The sequence below is a fragment of the Salvelinus alpinus genome, chromosome 6 (assembly GCF_045679555.1).
Source record: "Salvelinus alpinus chromosome 6, SLU_Salpinus.1, whole genome shotgun sequence".
Taxonomy (NCBI): Eukaryota; Metazoa; Chordata; class Actinopteri; order Salmoniformes; family Salmonidae; genus Salvelinus; species Salvelinus alpinus.
The window spans coordinates 23,426,709-23,446,630 of NC_092091.1; the positions used below are offsets into that span (position 1 = coordinate 23,426,709).

Consider the following 19,922-nt stretch of genomic DNA (forward strand, 5'->3'; position numbering starts at 1 on the left):
ATACCACTTACCGCTATTAGGGAAACAACAAAGAAGTTTAAAATCACTGGAACAGTGTTAAACTTACCTGGTAGAAGACCTACGTGTATCTTGTCCCCACGTACAGTGAGGAAGATCGTTTGGGAGGCAAAGAAAAGTCTGAGGGCCACAGTTGTAGAATTACAGAACTTGGTCGTGTCTTGGGGTCACCAAGTCTCCAAATCTACATTAGATGACACCTCCATGCCAATAGGCTATTTGGATTGAAACCGGGTGCTATGGTCAGATGAGACGAAAATAGAGCTCTTTGGCACGCACACCAGTGGTGTTTGGTCTCGATAGAAGGATGCATATGCAGAAAATAACCTCATACCTACTATAAAATATGCTGGTGGATCTTTGATGTTACGGGGATCATGAACTCTACCAAGTACCAGGACATTTTAGCCAAAAACCTGGTTGCCTCTGCCAGGAGGTTGGAACTTGGCCATAAGTGGCTTCCAGCAAGACAATGGACCCAAGCAACATCAAAATCAACAAAGAATTTGTTAATTTAACACAAAATCAACATTTTGCAATGGCCATCTCAGTCTATGGACTTGAAACCCATTGAAAACCTGTGGTTTATATTGAAGAGGGCAGTCCATAAGCACAGGTGAAGGATATCAAGGATCTGGAAATATTCTGTGTGGAGGAATGGTCTCAGATCCCTCCCAATGTGATCTTCAAAGTCATAAAATATTATAGGAAAAGGCTACATCCATGTAAAGGGGAGGTTTGCACAAAGTATTGAAAACAGGGGTGCCAATACTGTTGACACCTATCTTTAAAAAAATGTTTGTATTACTTGTTAAACAAAATATTTTTAGTTGAGCATTGTATTAGTATAAAATAATGATTTACATTACCAGTCAAAAGTTTGGACACACCTACTCATTCAGGGGTTTTTCTTTATTTTTATTATGTTCCACATTGTAGAATAATAGTGAAGACATCAAAACTATGAAATAACACTTTTGGAATTATGTAGTAACCAAAAAAGTATAAAACAAATACAAATATATTTTATATTTGAGATTCTTCAAAGTAGCTACTCTTTGCCTTGATGACAGCTTTGCACATTATTGGCATTCTCTCAACCAGCTTCATGAGGTAGTCACCTGGAATGCATTTCAATTAACAGGTGTGCCTTGTAAAAAGTTAAGTTGTGGAATTTATTTCCTTCTTAATACGTTTGAGCCAATCAGTTGTGTTGTGACAAGGTAGGGGTGGTATACAGAAGATAGCCCTATTTGGTAAAAGACCAAGTCTATATTATGTCAAGAACAGCTCAAATAAGCAAAGAGAAACAACAGTCCATCATTACTTTAAGACATGAAGATCAGTCAATACGGAAAATTTCAAGAACTTTGAAAGTTTTTTCAACTGCAGTAGCAAAAACCATCAAGCGCTATGATGAAACTGGCTCTCATGAGGACCGCCACAGGAAAGGAAGACCCAGAGTTACCTATGCTGCAGAGGATAAGTTCATTAGAGTTAACTGCGCCTCAGATTGCAGCCCAAATAAATGCTTCACAGTGTTCAAGTAACAGACATCTCAACATCAACTGTTCAGAGGAGACTGCGTGAATCAGGCCTTCATGGTCGAATTGTTACAAAGAAACCACTTCTAAAGGACAACAATAATAATAAGAGACTTGCTTGTGCAAAGAAACACAAGCAATGGACATTAGACTGGTGGAAATCTGTCCTTTGGTCTGATGAGTCCAAATTTTAGATTTTTGGTTCCAACCGCTGTGTCTTTGTGAGACGCGGAGTAGGTGAACGGATGATGTGTGGTTCCACATGTGTGGTTCCCACCGTGAAGCATGGAGGAGGTGGTGTGATGGTGTGGGGGTGCTTTACTGGTGACGCTATCTATGATTTATTTATAATTCAAGGCACACTTAACCAGCATGGCTTCCACAGCATTCTGCAGCGATACGCCATCCCATCTAGTTTGTGCTTAGTGGGACTATTATTTGTTTTTCAACAGGACAATGACCCACCACACCTCCAGGCGGTGTAAGGTCTATTTGACCAAGAAGGAGAGTGAAGGAGTGCTGCATCAGATGACCTGGCCTCCACAATCACCTGACCTCAACCCAATTGAGATGGTTTGGGATGAGTTGGACCGCAGAGTGAAGGAAAAGCAGCCAACAAATGCTCAGCATATGTGGGAACTGCTTCAAGACTGTTGGAAAAGCATTCCAGGTGAATCTGGTTAAGAGAATGCCAAGAGTGTGCAAAGCTGTCATCAAGGCAAAGGGTGGCAACTTTGAAGAATCTCAAATATAAAATATATTTTGATTTGTTTATGTCACGTTCTGACCATAGTTCTTGTGTGTTTTGCTTGTTTTAGTGTTGGTAAGGACGTGAGCTGGGTGGGCATTCTATGTTGTGTGTCTAGTTTGTCTGTTTCTATGTTTGGCCTAATATGGTTCCCAATTAGAGGCAGGTGTTTTGTGTTGTCTTTGATTGGGAATCATATTTAGGTGGCTTGTTTTGTGTTGGGGATTGTGGGTGGTTGTTTCCTGTCTTTGTGTTTCTCTGCACCAGCTAGGACTGTATCGGTTTGCCACATTTTATTATTTTGTTGTTTGTAAGTGTTCACAGTTTTGTAATTAAACATGTTGAGCACTGGCTACGCTGCGTGTTGGTCCGATCCTTGCTACATCTTCTCTTCTCGTGAAGAGGAGGAAGGCTGCCGTTACAGTTTAACAACTTTTTGGATACTACATGATTCCGTGTGTGTTATTTCATAGTTTTGATGTCTTCACTATTGTTCTACAATGTAGAAAATAGGAAAAATAAAGAAAAACCCTTGAATGAGTAGGTGTGTCCAAACTTTGACTGGTACTGTATTTGATACAGTCTTTTTTGCTCATCTTTATTCAGGGTGCCAATAATTTTGGATGTGACTGTAGATACAGTTGAGGAGATATTGTGTAATTTTGAGCTTACCAACTTATTCTCGATGAGGTCACAGACAACCTTGTTGTTGAAATACTCAATTGGTGTCCACTTGATGCCTTCCTGAACATACTCTTCCTGGGAGAAACACAGAGAGATAGACAATGCCAATATAACTATTAAACAACATCCAAGACACCGCTTAAAGAAATGAAAAGTGTTGATGTTTGAGAGTGGTTTGTACCTGTTCAGCCTTCAGTGTCAACTCAATAAATATCTGCTGTAGCTTCTCATTGACAAAGTTGATGCAGAATTGCTCAAACCCATTCCTCTGTCAGAGGAACACATCCAGGTTAGAGACAATGTTACAACATATTATCATCATAGCTGTGTCTTGTCTCGTTAGCCCATCAGAGATGTACATTTCTATTTATTTAATATTTGATTTACCTGGAATATCTCAAAGCCATATATGTCAAGAACTCCGATGCTGTATTCTTCATGAGGTTTCTGTATGGCTTTGTTAATGGCCTGGTATGGGGATAATTAGTTAGTATGAAACGGACGTGTCGTTACTGTATTTATGTCTCTGTGTGTATCATTGCAGTTTATAGTAGATGTCCCTAACCTCCACCAGGTAGTCAAAGAGCCGTGTGTAAAGGGCCTTAGCCAGGGCGTCGCGGGTGTAGGTGGCTTGTTCCTGGTTAAGAGTCACATCGATGGATTCAGACTTTCCACCCCACTTCGAGTCCATCTTTCTGCTGGTCAGTTTGTCTTGCAGACGCATTGGGTCAACGCCCAGCAGATAGGCAGGGAAGGCAAGCACTGGGAGGGAGAAAATACAAACAGAACAAAACACAACACATGACAAATATATACATTTTTCTACATAATGGCAAATTGCTTTAGCTACTATCCCCAATGTCTTCACTGGGGACAGTTGCATTTACGAATGTATTATGCATGTTTGCGCGTTCTCTTGTCTCCCACTCACAGTCAGTGCTCTCCACCTGACCATAGTTGCCTGCCTCTATGAAGCTGATGTTTCCAAGGTGCAGGATTCCTGCTATGATCTGCAACGCCTGAGCCTGGTGGGCCTCTGGGATCCCAATCACACGCATGGCTTCCTGTGGACAAAATACAACAGAGAGGCATTACTCCTGCTCCAGACAACACACAACAACATCTAGAATTGGGACTGAGGGAATATGATGGAAGAATACGCAACAGAACAGTATATTTTGCAAATTATAAGCCTGTGTTACGAATATACACTATCGTTCAAAAGTTTGGGGTCTCTTAGAAATGTCCTTGTTTTTTGTTTTTGTTCATTAAAATAACATAAAATTGATCAGAAATAGAGTGTAAATGACAATTGTAGCTGGAAACAGCTGATTTTTATTTAACCAGGCAAGTCATTTAAGAACAAATTCTTATTTTACAACGACAGCCTACCAGTGAACAGTGGTTTAACTGCCTTGTTCAGGGACAGAACAACAGATTTGTACCTTGTCAGCTCTGGGATTCGACGCTCTAACCACTAGGCTACCTGCCACCCCAATGTCTGTCTATGGAGATTGCATGGCTGTGTGCTTGATTTTATGCACCTGTCAGCAATGGGTGTGGTAGCTCCATTGCTGACAGGCATATATCTACATAGGCATACAGAGGCCCATTATCAGCAAATCAAATCAAATGTATTTATAAAGCCCTTCTTACATCAGCTGATGCCACAAAGTGCTGTACAGAAACCCAGCCTTAAACCCCAAACAGCAAGCAATACAGGTGTAGAAGCACTGTGGCTAGGAAAAACTCCCTAGAAAGGCCAGAACCTAGGAAGAAACCTAGAGAGGAACCAGGCTATGAGGGGTGGCCAGTCCTCTTCTGGCTGTGCGGGTGGAGACTATAACAGAACATGGCCAAGATGTTCAAATGTTTATAGATGACCAGCAGGGTCAAATAATAATAATCACAGTGGTTGTCGAGCAACCATCACTCCTGTGTTCCAATGGCACGTTGTGTTAGCTAATCCAAGTTTATCATTTTAAAAGGCAAATTGATCATTAGAAAACCCTTTTGCAATTATGTTAGCATAGCTGAAAACTGTTGTTCTGATTAAATAAGCCATAAAACTGGCCTTCTTTAGACTAGTTGAGTAGTCAAATCAAATCAAAGTTTATTTGTCACGTGTGCCAAATACAACAGGTGTAGTAGACCTTACAGTGAAATGCTTACTTAAAGTATCTAACCAATAGTGCAAAAAAGGTATTAGGTGAACAATAGGTAAGTAAAGAAATAAAAACAACAGTAAAAAGACAGTGAAAAATAATAGTAGCGAGGCTATATACAGTAGCGAGGCTATATACAGTAGTGAGGCTATAAAAGTAGCGAGGCTACATACAGACACTGGTTAGTCAGGCTGATTGAGGTAGCATGTACATGTAGATATGGTTAAAGTGACTATGCATATATGATGAAAAGAGAGTAGCAGTAGCGTAAAAGAGGGGTTGGCGGGTGGTGGGTGGCGGGACACAATGCAGATAGCCCGGTTAGCGAATGTGCGGGAGCACTGGTTGGTCAGGGCAATTGAGGTAGTATGTACATGAATGTATAGTTAAAGTGACTATGCATATATGATAAACAGAGAGTAGCAGCAGCGTAAAAGAGGGGTTGGGGGGGGGGGGGGGGGGGGGGCAAATAGTCCGGGTAGCCATTTGATTACCTGTTCAGGAGTCTTATGGCTTGTGGGTAAAAACTGTTGAGAAGCCTTTTTGTCCTAGACTTGGCACTCCGGTACCACTTGCTATGCGGTAGTAGAGAGAACAGTCTATGACTGGGGTGGCTGGGGTCTTTGACAATTTCTAGGGCCTTCCTCTGACACCGCCTGGTGTAGAGGTCCTGAATGGCAGGCAGCTTAGTCCCAGTGATGTACTGGGCCGTACGCACTACCCTCTGAGTGCCTTGCGGTTGGAGGCCGAGCATTTGCCGTACCAGGCAGTGATGCAACCAGTCAGGATGCTCTCGATGTTGCAGCTGTAGAACCTTTTGAGGATCTCAGGACCCATGCCAAATCTTTTTAGTTTCCTGAGGGGGAGTAGGCTTTGTCGTGCCCTCTTCACGACCGTCTTGGTGTGTTTGGACCATTCTAGTTTGTTGGTGATGTGGACACCAAGAAACTTGACGCTCTCAACCAGCTCTACCCTTTAGCTCAGTGCTCTCAACCTGCTCCACTACAGCCCTGTCGATGAGAATGGGGGCATGCTCGGTCCTCCTTTTCCTGTAGTCCACAATCATCTTGTTAGTCTTGGTTACGTTGAGGGATAGGTTGTTATTCTGGCACCACCCGGCCAGGTCTCTGACCTCCTCCCTATAGGCTGTCTCGTTGTTGTCGGTGATCAGGCACTGTTGTGTCAGCTGCAAACTTAATGATGGTGTTGGAGTCGTGCCTGGCCATGCAGTTGTGGGTGAACAGGGAGTACAGGAGGGGACTGAGCACGCACCCCTGGGGGGCTCCAGTGTTGAGGATCAGCGTGGCAGATGTGTTGCTACCTACCCTCACCACCTGGGGGCGGCCCGTCAGGAAGTCCAGGATCCAGTTGCAGAGGGAAGTGATTAGTCCCAGGATCCTTAGCTTAGTGATGAGCTTTGAGGGTACTATGGTGTTGAACGCTGAGCTGTAGTCAATGAATAGCATTCTCACATAAGTGTTCCTTTTGTCCAGGTGGGAAAGGGCAGTGTGGAGTGCAATAGAGATTGCATCATCTGTGTATCTGTTTGGGCGGTATGTAAATTGGAGTGGGTCTAGTGTTTCTGGGATAATGGTGTTGATATGAGCCATGACCAGCCCTTCAAAGCACTTCATGGCTACGGACGTGAGTGCTACGGGTCTGTAGTCATTTAGGCAGGTTGCCTTTGTGTTCTTGGGCACAGGGACTATGGTGGTCTGCTTGAAACATGTTGGTATTACAGACTCAGTTAGGGACATGTTGAAAATGTCAGTGAAGACACCTGCCAGTTGGTCAGCACATGCCCGGAGCACACGTCCTGGTAATCCTTCTGGCCCTGCAGCCTTGTGTATGTTGACCTGTTTAAAGGTCTTACTCACGTCGGCTACGGAGAGTGTGATCACACAGTTGTCCGGAACAGCTGATGCTCTCATGCATGCCTCAGTGTATTGCTTGCCTCGAAGCGAGCATAGAAGTGATTTTGCTTGTCTGGTAGGCTCGTGTCACTGGACAGCTCGCGGCTGTGCTTCCCTTTGTAGTCTGTAATAGTTTTCAAGCCCTGCCACATAAGACGAGCGTCGGAGTCGGTGTAGTATGATTCAATCTTAGCCCTGTATTGACGCTTTGCCTGTTTGATGGTTCGTCACAGGGCATAGCAGGATTTCTTGTTAGAGTCCCGCACCTTGAAAGCGGCAGCTCTACCCTTAGCTCAGTGCGAATGTTGCCTGTAATCCATGGCTTCTGGTTGGGGTATGTACGTACAGTCACTGTGGGGATGACATCCTCGAGTATCTGGAGCATCAGCATTTGTGGGCTCGATTACAGGCTCAAAATGGCCAGAAACAAAGCACTTCCTTCTGAAACTTGTTGATCTATTCTTGTTCTGAGAAATGAATGCTATTCCATGCGAGAAATTGCCAAGAAACTGAAGATCTCATACAACGCTGTGTACTACTCCCTACACAGAACAGCGCAAACTGGCTCTAACCAGAATAGAAAGAGGAGAGGGAGGCCCCGGTGCAGAAATGAGCAAGAGGACAAGTACATTAGAGTGTCTAGTTTGAGAAACAGACAAGTCCTCAACTGGCAGCTTCATTAAATAGTACTCGCAAAACACCAGTCTCAACGTCAACAGTGAAGAGGCGACTCCGGGATGCTGGCCTTCTAGGAAGAGTTGCAAAGAAAAAGCCATATCTCAGATTGGCCAATAAAAATACAAGATTGAGATGGGCAAAAGAACACAGACACTGGACAGAGGAAGACTGGATAAAAGTGTTATGGACAGACGAATCTAAGTTTGAGGTGTTCGGATCACAAAGAAGAACATTCGTGAGACGCAGTACTTGACGCCATCTGTCAAGCATGGTGGAGGCAATGTGATGGTCTGGGGGTGCTTGGTGGTGGTAAAGTGGGAGATTTGTACAGGGTAAAAGGGATCTTGAAGAAGGAAGGCTATCACTCCATTTTGCATCGCCATACCCTGTGGATGGTGCTTAATTGGAGCCAATTTCCCCCTACAACAGGACAATGACTCAAAGCACAGCTCCAAATTATGCAAGAACTATTTAGGGAAGAAGCAGTCAGCTGGTATTCTGTCTATAATGGAGTGGCCAGCACAGTCACCGGATCTCAACACTATTGAGCTGTTGTGGGAGCAGCTTGACCGTATGATACGTAAGAAGTGCCCATCAAGCCAATCCAACTTGTGGGAGGGGCTTCGGGAAGCATGGGGTGAAATCTCTTCAGATTACCTCAACAAATTGACAACTAGAATGACAAAGGTCTGCAAGGCTGTAATTGCTGCAAATGGAGGATTCTTTGACGAAAGCAAAGTTTGAAGGACACAATTATTATTTCAATTAAAAATCATTATTTATAACCTTGTCATCATCTTGACTATATTTCCTAATCATTTTGCAACTCATTTCAGGTATGTTTTCATGGAAAACAAGGACATTTCTAAGTGATCCCAATTTTTTGACCGGTAGTGTAAACCGGAAGTGTCAATTTGCTCCCAGTGCTTCTGTGAAAATGTGTACTATATGTTTTAATCCCTGATGGAGTAAAGTACCATTGTCTCTTGAAAGTCCTTGCTGTCGTTGGTTCCGTCCACTTTGTATGTCCCTGACTGGTTCAGGTAGTAGTAGTAGTCTGGAGTCATGATGCCCAGGCCTTCTTTCTGCTGGGGGTTGGCTCCCTCTATTAGCTAAATACAACAGTTCAGGTAAATACAACTGAAAGAACATTAATTACACATCAACAATTTACACCCAGTTATGAAATACTACAGAACCGTTAATGTGCTCAAGGGTGAGAAGGTCATTCACATTGTGCAACAGTTGTACGAAAGGCCAGTAGGAGGGGGACATCTCCCCTAAAGATGGGTAGTGAGAGAATCATTGTGGTTAGCTGTGTTACTGCTGGCCTAGCTCAGGGCCCGACTGACCTGGTAGTAGACGTGGAAGTTCCTCTCGTTCTCATTCTGGCTCACCACCCTCGACTTCTCAAGGAGGAAGTTGGAGATTTTACCACCGTCTGGCTCTCCTCCTCTGCTAAACTGGATCTCAAAGTACTTACCCTGTTAGATCAGAACACACCCACAAAAAACATATAACTCAAATTAGACATGGGTCATTATTATGACTTGAGGGTTGTGGTTTGGAGTGGGGATATAGCCCTAGTATGGACTGGGAAAATGAGAGCATCAGAGCAGTGACACAAGGACCTCAAAGTTGTGGTAAACTCCCCAAAAATATATGTGTATGTAAATAACATAAACGTGTAGGAAGGATATTTAGCCTTTAAAGGGAAAATCGATATTTTAGTATTTTTTCCATTAGTCCACTGCATTTTGCATCATCATGATGATGTGGCCAGTGACACTTAGCTTCATGAAAGTCCAATATCTTAAGAACCTGACTTCTGACATGCAAAACACTGCTTGACTGCTGACATGCAAAACACTGCTTGACTGCTGACATGCAAAACACTGCTTGACTGCTGACATGCAAAACACTGCTTAACTTCTGACATGCAAAACACTGCTTGTCTGCTGACATGCAAAACACTGTTTGACTTCTGACATGCAAAACACTGCTTGACTGCTGACATGCAAAACACTGCTTGACTGCTGACATGCAAAACACTGCTTGACTGCTGACATGCAAAACACTGCTTGACTTCTGACATGCAAAACACTGCTTGACTGCTGACATGCAAAACACTGCTTGACTGCTGACATGCAAAACACTGCTTGACTGCTGACATGCAAAACACTGCTTGACTTCTGACATGCAAAACATTGCTTGACTTCTGACATGCAAAACACTGCTTGACTTCTGACATGCAAAACACTGCTTGACTTCTGACATGCAAAACACAAGACTGTATCAACAGTAGACTAATGAAAACAATACCAAAATATAGTTTTTGAGTGGATTTTCCTCTTAAGACAACCGCTGATGGGTAAATTGTTGGTTACATTACTTTACTAGACAGCTGTTAACCCCACTCAGGATTTCACCTCAGTTCGGGATTATCAAGCTCTTTGATCTCATTGTGCTGCGCTTCCGTAATAGAGGCCTGCAGTACACACAGCAGAGCACCTCAGAGGCAGGAAACACCAGAGGTGACAGGCACTCATTTACAAAGCCTGCTCTGTTGCATGTGGATGTGGCTAGGAACTGACAATAACTTCTCAGGGTCACAGCAGTAGAGAAAGGGGAGAGGTTGAAGGTGACTATTGCATACAGCTTCTGTGGTTATATAGTCTGCATAATCCAGATCATCTCTGGTAGAGCACAGGAAAAACAACAACCTCACAGTGTATTGGCTATAAGAATAGGTAGCACGTGACTAACAGACCCGTTAGAGTTCAGGGCAAATAGTTGCAGAAATTAAAAGTTTACAGTATCAGTCTTACTTTCATAGGCCACACCCAGTGTCTGGAGAAGAGGAGGAAGTACAAGATGAGGGGGATAGAAAGAGAAATAATGGGAAAGGGAAGGCTGATTGCTGTACGTATCACTCACAAAGCGGCTGGAGTTGTTGTTGCGGACAGTCTTGGCATTGCCGAAGGCCTCCAGTAGAGGATTGGACTGGAGGATGATGTCCTTCACATGCTGAGAGACACATACGGAGAAACATCACAACACAGCACTTCAGAGTCTCCATCACAGTCATTAGTAATGGCAACGTTAATAGTTGTTTTATGAATGATAATGATGCTAATAGTTGTTTTATAAATGGTAATAATGCTAATAGTTGTTTTATGAATGGTAATAATGCTAATAGTTGTTTTATGAATGGTAATAATGCTACTAGTTGTTTTATGAATGGTAATAATGCTAATAGTTGTTTTATGAATGGTAATAATGCTAATAGTTGTTATATGAATGGTAATAATGCTAATAGTAATATGCTAATACCTGCACTTTATCACCTCCTCCTGATACTTTGGAGATGTAACCCATAATGTACTTGGCAGCCACAGTCTTCCCAGCTCCACTCTCCCCGCTGGCACAACACACACATAACACACAGACATATTAGAGGCAATGTCAAATACTTTGTGTGAAACTTTTTGGAAAGGTGAACTATGGCTGCACATGCAATTCACAGTTACATTTTTGGTATAAAGGAAATGAAACACTGATTCTTTGGTAGTTTTGAGAAAAGCAGTGAAAGTTGGCCTCAGTGAGCTTGGGTGGAATGACACACATGAGAAGGCCTAAGGCAGTGTTAACCAACCCTGGTCCTCCAGTACCCCCAACAGCACACATTTTTATTGTAGCCATGGACAAGCAGACCTGATTCAACTTGTCAACTAATCATCAAGCCCTCAATGAGTTGAATAAGGTGTGTTTGTCAAGGGCTACAACGAAACTGTGTACTGTTGGGGGTACTCGAAGAACCAGGGTTGGGAAACATCGGCCTAAGGTGTGTAAGACGGAGGCACAGAGAAGCACTAGGCCTACATCCTGCCTTCCAAAAGAAAGAGATTGCAGACTTTCTAAATAAAGTGGGAGACTGTTATAATGACACACCTGATAATAACACACTGGTTCTCCTGATCAATCATCATGTTCCTGTACATATTATCAGTCAGTGCGTAGATGTGGGGAGGGTTTTCATACTGGGCCTTTACAGGTAGAGAGATGGAAAGGGAGAGAGAGAGAGAGTTTTTTATTGTTTATTTCACTTTTGTATATGATCTACCTCACTTGCTTTGGCAATGTTAACACATGTTTACCATGCCAATAAAGCCCCTTTAATTGAATTGAATTGAATTGAATTGAATTGGGAGAGAGAGAGAGAGAGAGAGAGAGAGAGAGAGAGAGAGAGAGAGAGAGAGAGAGAGAGAGAGAGAGAGAGAGAGAGAGAGAGAGAGAGAGAAAATGAGAGAGAAAAGAGCAAAAGAGGGGGAGTTTAATGTACACTGAAAAAAATAAAACCGCAACATATAAAGTGTTGGTCCTATGTTTCATGAGCTGAAATAAAAGATCCCAGAAATGTTCCATATGCACAAAAAACGTATTTCTCTCAAATGTTGTGCACAATTTTGTTAACATGCCTGTTAGTGAGCACTTATCCTTTGCCAAGATAATCCATAAACCTGACAAGTGTGGCATATCAAGAAGCTGATTAAACAGCATGATCATTACACAGGTGCAGCTTGTGCTGGTAAAAATTAAAGGCCACTCTAAAATGTGCAGTATTGTCACACACCACAATGCCACAGATTTCTTAAGTTTTGAGGGAGCGTGCAATTGGCATGCTGCCTGCAGGAATGTCCACCAGAGCTGTAGCCAGAGAATTGAATGTTAATTTCTTTACCATGAGCCGCCTCCAACGTTGTTTTAGAGAACTTGGCAGTACCTCCAATCGGCCTCACAACCGCAGACCACGTGTATGGCATTGTGTGGGCGAGCGGTTTGCTGATTTCAACGTTGTGAACAGAGTGCCCCATGGGCAGGCATAAATTACGGACAACGAACACAATTGCATTTTATCGATGGCAATTTGAATACACAAAGATACTGTGATGAGATCCTGAGGCCCATTGTCGTGACATTCCTCCGTAGCCGTCACCTCATGTTTCAGCATGATAATGCACGGCCCCATGTTGCAAGGATCTGTACACAATTCCACAAAGCTGAAAATGTCCTAGTTCTTCTGTGGCCTGCATACTCACCAGACCTGTCACCCATTGAGCATGTTTGGGATGCTCTGTATCTACGTGTACAACGGCGTGTTCCAGTAACTTCGCACAGCCATTGAAGAGGAGTGGGACAACATTCCACAGGCCACAATCAACAGCCTGATCAACTCTATGTGAAGTAGTTGTGTTGCGCTTCATGAGGCAAGTGGTGGTCACACCAGATACTGACTGGTTTTCTGATCCACGCCCCTACTTCTTTTTTTAAGGTATCTGTCATCAACAGATGCATATCTGTATTCCCAGTCATGTGAAATCCATAGGTTAGGCCTAAGGATTTTTTTTCAATTGACTGATTTCTTTATATGAAGTGTAACTCAGTAAATCTTAGAAATTGTTGCATGTTGCGTTTATATTTTTGTTCAGTGTACAACTACTAAGGTAAACAAGGAAATGAATGGGCATTTTAAGGCCAAAGTAAACATTGAAGAATAGGATGGTTTACTCACAGCCCCTTGGTAGAGTTCAATTTCCCGGTCAGTGAAATAGGGCATCTGTTTGAATGGGTTCACAGATATCAACACAGAGCCAATATAGGTCTGCACATGACTGTCAAGGAATAGGGAGGGTGTTTCTGGTGAAATCATGTAATGTTGAAACAATCACAGTGACATTTTTTATGATGATATCAACCTTTCAAAAATAAAAATATCCCAAACCATAGTTTCATCCAGACTGGATAATATACAAAAATATTTTTTTAAATTCACACAAAGTATGACATAAGTGCCTAATGTCCAGTAAAAAGTGTCCTAAAAAATAGGGAAGTTTGCTGTTGAGTCACACAGTGAATTTAAAAGAGGAACAGTGCAGTCCTACTATTGCATACATACAGTGGGGCAAAAAAGTATTTAGTCAGCCACCAATTGTGCAAGTTCTCCCACTTAAAAAGATGAGAGAGGCTTGTAATTTTCATCATAGGTACACTTCAACTATGACAGACAAAATGAGAAAAAGAAATCCAGAAAATCACATTGTAGGATTTTTAATGAATTTATTTTCAAATTATGGTGGAAAATAAGTATTTGGTCAATAACAAAAGTTTATCTCAATACTTTGTTATTAAATATCCTTTGTTGGCAATGACAGAGGTCAAACGTTTTCTGTAAGTCTTCACAAGGTTTTCACACACTGTTGCTGGTATTTTGGCCCATTCCTCCATGCAGATCTCCTCTAGAGCAGTGATGTTTTGGGGCTGTTGCTGGGCGACACGGACTTTCAACTCCCTCCAAAGATTTTCTATGGGGTTGAGATCTGGAGACTGGCTAGAAGTAGATCCTTCGTTGCCCGGGCGGTGTGTTTGGGATCATTGTCATGCTGAAAGACCAGCCACGTTTCATCTTCAATGCCCTTGCTGATGGAAGGAGGTTTTCACTCAAAATCTCATGATACATGGCCCCATTCATTCTGTCCTTTACACGGATCAGTCATCCTGGTCGCTTTGCAGAAAAACAGCCCCAAAGCATGATGTTTCCACCCCCATGCTTCACAGTAGGTATGGTGTTCTTTGGATGCAACTCAGCATTCTTTGTCCTCCAAACACGACGAGTTGAGTTTTTACCAAAAAGTTATATTTTGGTTTCATCTGATCATATGACATTCTCCCAATCTTCTTCTGGATCATCCAAATGCTCTCCATCCAAAAGCAAACTTCAGACGGGCCTGGACATGTACTGGCTTAAGCAGGGGGACACGTCTGGCACTGCAGGATTTGAGTCCCTGGCGGCGTAGTGTGTTACTGATGGTAGGCTTTGTTACTTTGGTCCCAGCTCTCTGCAGGTCATTCACTAGGTCCCCCCGTGTGGTTCTGGGATTTTTGCTCACCGTTCTTGTGATCATTTTGACCCCACGGGGTGAGATCTTGCGTGGAGCCCCAGATCGAGGGAGATTATCAGTGGTCTTGTATGTCTTCCATTTCCTAATAATTGCTCCCACAGTTGATTTCTTCAAACCAAGCTGCTTACCTATTGCAGATTCAGTCTTCCCAGCCTGGTGCAGGTCTACAATTTTGTTTCTGGTGTCCTTTGACAGCTCTTTGGTCTTGGCCATAGTGGAGTTTGGAGTGTGACTGTTTGAGGTTGTGGACAGGTGTCTTTTATACTGATAACAAGTTCAAACAGGTGCCATTAATACAGGTAACGAGTGGAGGACAGAGGAGCCTCTTAAAGAAGAAGTTACAGGTCTGTGAGAGCCAGAAATCTTGCTTGTTTGTAGGTGACCAAATACTTATTTTCCACCATAATTTGCAAATAAATAAATTAAAAATCCTACAATGTGATTTTCTGGATTTTCTTCTTCTCATTTTGTCTGTCATAGTTGAAGTGTACCTATGATGAAAATTACAGGCCTCTCTCGTCTTTTTAAGTGGGAGAACTTGCACAATTGGTGGCTGACTAAATACTTTTTTGCCCCACTGTAGATGTGTGTCTGCTGTGTGAAAATGTGTGCTAGGGGGATGACTGAGGCAAGGATGGTATGTTTGTTATTGTGTTGTTGTTATTGTGTTGTTGCTAACGTGTCAATAGGAGTATCATCTATGGTCACCTATGATACAGAATGGAAGGACCTACATGTATGCAATTGGCCAGTGATATGACCTCAATGATCCTTAATCTGAAATCTATCTACATGGTATAAAGTCCTTTGTAAGATGTTTTGTTTGTGTGCATGTGTGCATGTGTGTGTGAGTGTGTGTGCGTGTAGGTGTGCCTATATATATATCAGTCTGAATGAGTGTGTGTGGGGGCAGGTCATGTTTTCACAGTGTACTTCCCCTCCTATTTTTAGCTTTCACTGAAGAGACATTTAAAGAAACAAGAACAGAAACATTAAAATACCCATCTCTTCACAGGAAAAATGTGTTTTTGTGAGAAGTGGTACAGGAACTCTCTAACAAACAATCCAACAGGATACAAAGATGAAGTCATCCATGAATCTCTTCTTCAAATTTTCCACAATGGCGTCTTCGCTGATCTTGGACAGCAGCACCATGTCGTCCACACCGCTCTGCTTGACATTCTGACTCTGCCAGTGGTACTTACTGCCCTGCAGGAGAGCACGGTTAGGGTTAGGGAATGCACATCATTTTATTTGGAATTGAGACAGAGAAAAGCAGAGGTAGGTCTGTAGAGGACCTAGTTCTTACTGAATGTGAGGTATAGTACATTATGAGAGGGTATCTACAACAGAAGACAGGGTATATAAAACCAGAGGAAGCATGGGCCTACTATAATTGGAAGGCACATGCACCAGCAGACATCAGAGAGAAGTTTCTCAGCAGCAGGGTCTCTCTGTGTGTAACCCTGTCATTAAGAATGTGACTAACTGTGGTTATCAGTTCAGGAAGCTGAGGACAGTTACCAGGCAACGAGCAGTAGATGAGGTGAGCGTATGCCAATTTGGCCATCTCTGTAGAGTACTGCTTCCCACTCTAATCTGCAAGAGTGATAACCATTAGTTATGGTATCTGTTGAATATAGATGCTACCTATAGGAGTCTGTGGAATGGGAGGGCACTCAGTTTAAAGTACACCATTGGGCCATGGTTTGGTGATTTCTTTACTCAAAATGAATCTGGTGCATTGTAAAGTAATTGTCAATTAAAGGACTACCTTTACATTTTCTACACTCAACCCATGCCCTTGATATGATGATCACTGTCACCACATAGTGCAGAGAGCTTCCTGACTCCCCATCACCACAGTTGAGGTGGCCCAGGTTTGGCCAAAGATGTTGTATTACACTGCATAACATGGTCCCTGCCTTGTTTGGGTTCCCAACACCGGTTTGATTTGATGTGTGGTGGGACCTGAAAGGAGGTCTAACATGGCTACTGTGATCTGAGTTTAACCAGCTGCTGATCATTTTGGAGGAGAACATTTTAATACATCTGTATATTTCAACCGAAATGAATCAGTCAACTCTCTGTCCAATCAATCAATGATTTTCATTTATCAGTAAGATACCATGTACAGTAGATACTGTAAGAAAACCAGCAGTACTTCAGTCCTCAAGGGCGGTAACGGAATAGCTCTGTTGTAAAGATTCATTCCAACTTTTCATCTGAACAACCTGACTGCGCATTTTTTTTCTTCCTATCGCTGTCTCTCTCTCTCTCTCTCTCTCTCTCTCTCTCTCTCTCTCTCTCTCTCTCTCTCTCTCTCTCTCTCTCTCTCTCTCTCTCTCTCTCTCTCTCTCTCTCTCTCTCTCTCTCTCTCTCTCTCTCTCACACTTTCCCTCTCACACTTTCCCTCTCTCTCTCCCTCTCTCACACTCTCCCTCTCCCTCTCTCTCCCTCTCACACTCTCCCTCTCTCTCTCTCACACTCTCCCTCTCTCTCCCTCTCCTTCTCCCTCACTTTTCCTCTCTCTCTCCCTCTCTCACACTCTTCCTCTCCCTCTCTTACACTCTCCCTCCCTCTCTTACACTCTCCCTCCCTCCCTCTCTTACTCTCCCTCTCTCTCTCACACTCTCTCTCTCTCTCTCTCTCTCACACTCACTCTCCCTCTCCCTCTCTCACTCTCTCACACTCTCCCTCTCCCTCTCTCCCTCTCTCACACTCTCCCCCTCTCTCACACTCTCTCTCTCTCACTCTCCCTCTCTCTCACACTCTCCCGCTCTCTCCCACTCTCCCTCTCTCTCCCACTCTCCATCTCCCCCTCTCCCTCTCCATCTCCCCCTCTCCCTCTCCATCTCCCCCTCTCCCTCTCTCACACTCTCACTCTCCCTCTCTGTCTCCCTCTCCCTCTCTCACTCTCCCTCTCCCTCTCCCTCTCTCCCTCTCTCCCTCTCTCTCACATTCTCCCTCTCACTCTCCGTCTCTCTCTCACTCATCACCAGCATGGGACTGACACCTTGTTTTTACATACATAATCAGATTATCCATTTGTTTGAAATTTAAACTGTACAAAACACTCAAATAAATCAGCGACAATAAGACAGTGATTAGGTTAGACAGAGACAGAGAGAAAAAAATCAGAGTTTCAATTGATCTACAGTATCTCAGCTCTTTACATAACATTAGGTGGTACCATAGTCATAACCACAAGTGTGAGGATGTGCTGATAAAATGGTGGACATGGTGGACAAAAGCCAAAAGCTTAAAATAGCTAAGTTCTGATGTGATTGTTGATCAAGTGATAAGTTAAAAACGGCCCACTTTCTGCTGTGCAGTGTCAGACCTGAGAGATGCTTTGTGCTACTACTGTATTCTATTCATCATCCCTGTCACTACTGTCAGCCTGTCGCAGAGAAAGTCCTGACAAGACATAAAAAATATATCCATCAATGAAAACGGTCTTAATGTAAGCTTAATGTAAATTTGGCTAATTCTGTTATCTTCGAAAATCTGTTGTGTTTGGGTATCCAGTTAGGTGCATGATCTGTGCTTGGGAGTGTGAGGAGGAAGTATTGCGATAGAACCAAAAGGCCCATCTGTCTCTCTGCCAGGGCTGCTGCACTTCCCCTCTAACGCCTCGCCACTGCATCTTGCGAAACCCTCTCGACTTTACAACACGCTGCAGTCCCTCCTTACACCCCTGCGGTTAGACCTTACCCAGCTCCTCAGGAACAATAGACACATCTACTGCTCCTTTTCACATTTGATAGGACAGTTTTGAATGTTTTTGATCATGTACTTTTTCTCTCATTTCGTGTTAAAGTCATGAGAATCCAATCTTTGGTTATGAAAAGCACACACTCTTACTGAAATGTGAGGATATATCTATCCCTCTAGTGTAGGAATGCTCACTAAAACCTAGGTGGACACAAGCAGGACTTGTCAGTCAAAGGAGGAAAGGAAACCATCTTCTCCATTTAAGGAGTTACATTCTCTACTACTTAACGTCCACTACCCCCTGTTTTGCAGCGCTTTGTTGTATGATAGTTGTTGAAAAGAGCGATAAAACATAGAAGTTATCTATTTTCCTTTCATCATCTTGACATATCTTTACCATTTCACATTATGCCCTCTTCCATTCATTGTGTAAGAATGGAACAGGTTTAAATCTCAGTCAGACACCATTGAACATCACTGTGCTTCAACATCTGTTCTAAGTTAGCAGTTGCCAGGCTTCAAAGTGTCAGCTTCAGGGCAGAATGTGAGACTTCACTCTACAGCTGTGTCAAGTGACCTCAACTTAACATATAAGGCCGTGTTTTCAGTAAGTCTGTGAGAGAGGAAAACTCAGCGTATAGCTGTAGGAAATAGACAAGCCCTAGTGAGAGTCTGCATCAGTCTAAATGTGTGTGTGGAGGTGTGTTACCATCGTGCCAGCGTTGTGTGTGCCTCTCTCTTCCTGCAGTCCTGCCTCAGCTGTCCAAAGTCCAGTGTGTGTGTGTGTGTGTGTCGGTAATCCCACACTAGATCCTTACAGCACAGCCATCACAGTCAGGAAGTCTCCAGCACACACAGTCAGTCAGAGAGACACCAAGAAGACTTCAACATCCACAGCATTCAAATCTACTTCCTCATACACAGACCTAGAGCGAAACAAGAAATGATCTCTGCCTCAGAGGACACACACTCACAGACACAATCATCCTATATCTATTGTGGCAGACCAGGGGGTTTGATCAAGACATTTACACAGATCAGACATGGACAGAGTATGATTAGCTTGGTTTCAAGGGTGTTTATTAAATAATAAATCAAAAGAAAAGGATAGGTCTCCCCCATGAGACCCTCTCTGGGATACCGTGTTCTGGGCTCCGGGTCTTGCTGATTCCTGTTTGGCACACAAACGTCTTAGCTCGGGCACCGTCTCCAACTACACGGAAGTCACCTTACTTTCCCCAGTCGTCTCCTGTGTGCTGCCCTTCTGGCAGCTTTATGGGGCCTGTACAGCTGGTGAGCAATCAGCCCTTGATTACTCACCAACTCCCCAATCAGCCCCAATTAGTCCTGGGTGGAGAGACCGTCGAGACCTGGGACGTCCAGCAGATGGAGCCATCGCCTCGTGATGTATAGTCCGTCTGTCACCAGGCCTCGACGAGTCTCCTCCTGGTGGCTGACCTGCTGTACGCCACACTATAGACATTGCATTTTCAATT

At 43.3% G+C, this 19,922-nt stretch overlaps 1 protein-coding gene across 1 annotated transcript in view; it reads right to left on the reverse strand.

Annotated features, from left to right (window-relative positions):
• LOC139578399 (unconventional myosin-If-like) overlaps nt 1-19,322 on the reverse strand; it is a 32,974-nt gene extending 13,652 nt beyond the window's left edge. Inside the window, exons 1-13 of the mRNA XM_071405921.1 lie at nt 19,136-19,322; nt 15,787-15,918; nt 13,323-13,412; nt 11,702-11,796; nt 11,084-11,171; nt 10,688-10,777; nt 9,103-9,234; nt 8,728-8,862; nt 3,926-4,058; nt 3,560-3,756; nt 3,382-3,462; nt 3,176-3,262; nt 2,983-3,069 (exon numbers count right to left, since the gene is read on the reverse strand). Coding sequence (XP_071262022.1) covers nt 2,983-3,069; nt 3,176-3,262; nt 3,382-3,462; nt 3,560-3,756; nt 3,926-4,058; nt 8,728-8,862; nt 9,103-9,234; nt 10,688-10,777; nt 11,084-11,171; nt 11,702-11,796; nt 13,323-13,412; nt 15,787-15,918; nt 19,136-19,138 — 1,350 coding nt within the window. The 5' untranslated portion in view covers nt 19,139-19,322. The remainder of the gene's footprint in view (nt 1-2,982; nt 3,070-3,175; nt 3,263-3,381; nt 3,463-3,559; nt 3,757-3,925; nt 4,059-8,727; nt 8,863-9,102; nt 9,235-10,687; nt 10,778-11,083; nt 11,172-11,701; nt 11,797-13,322; nt 13,413-15,786; nt 15,919-19,135) is intronic.
• Between the last annotated feature and the right edge of the window lie 600 nt (nt 19,323-19,922).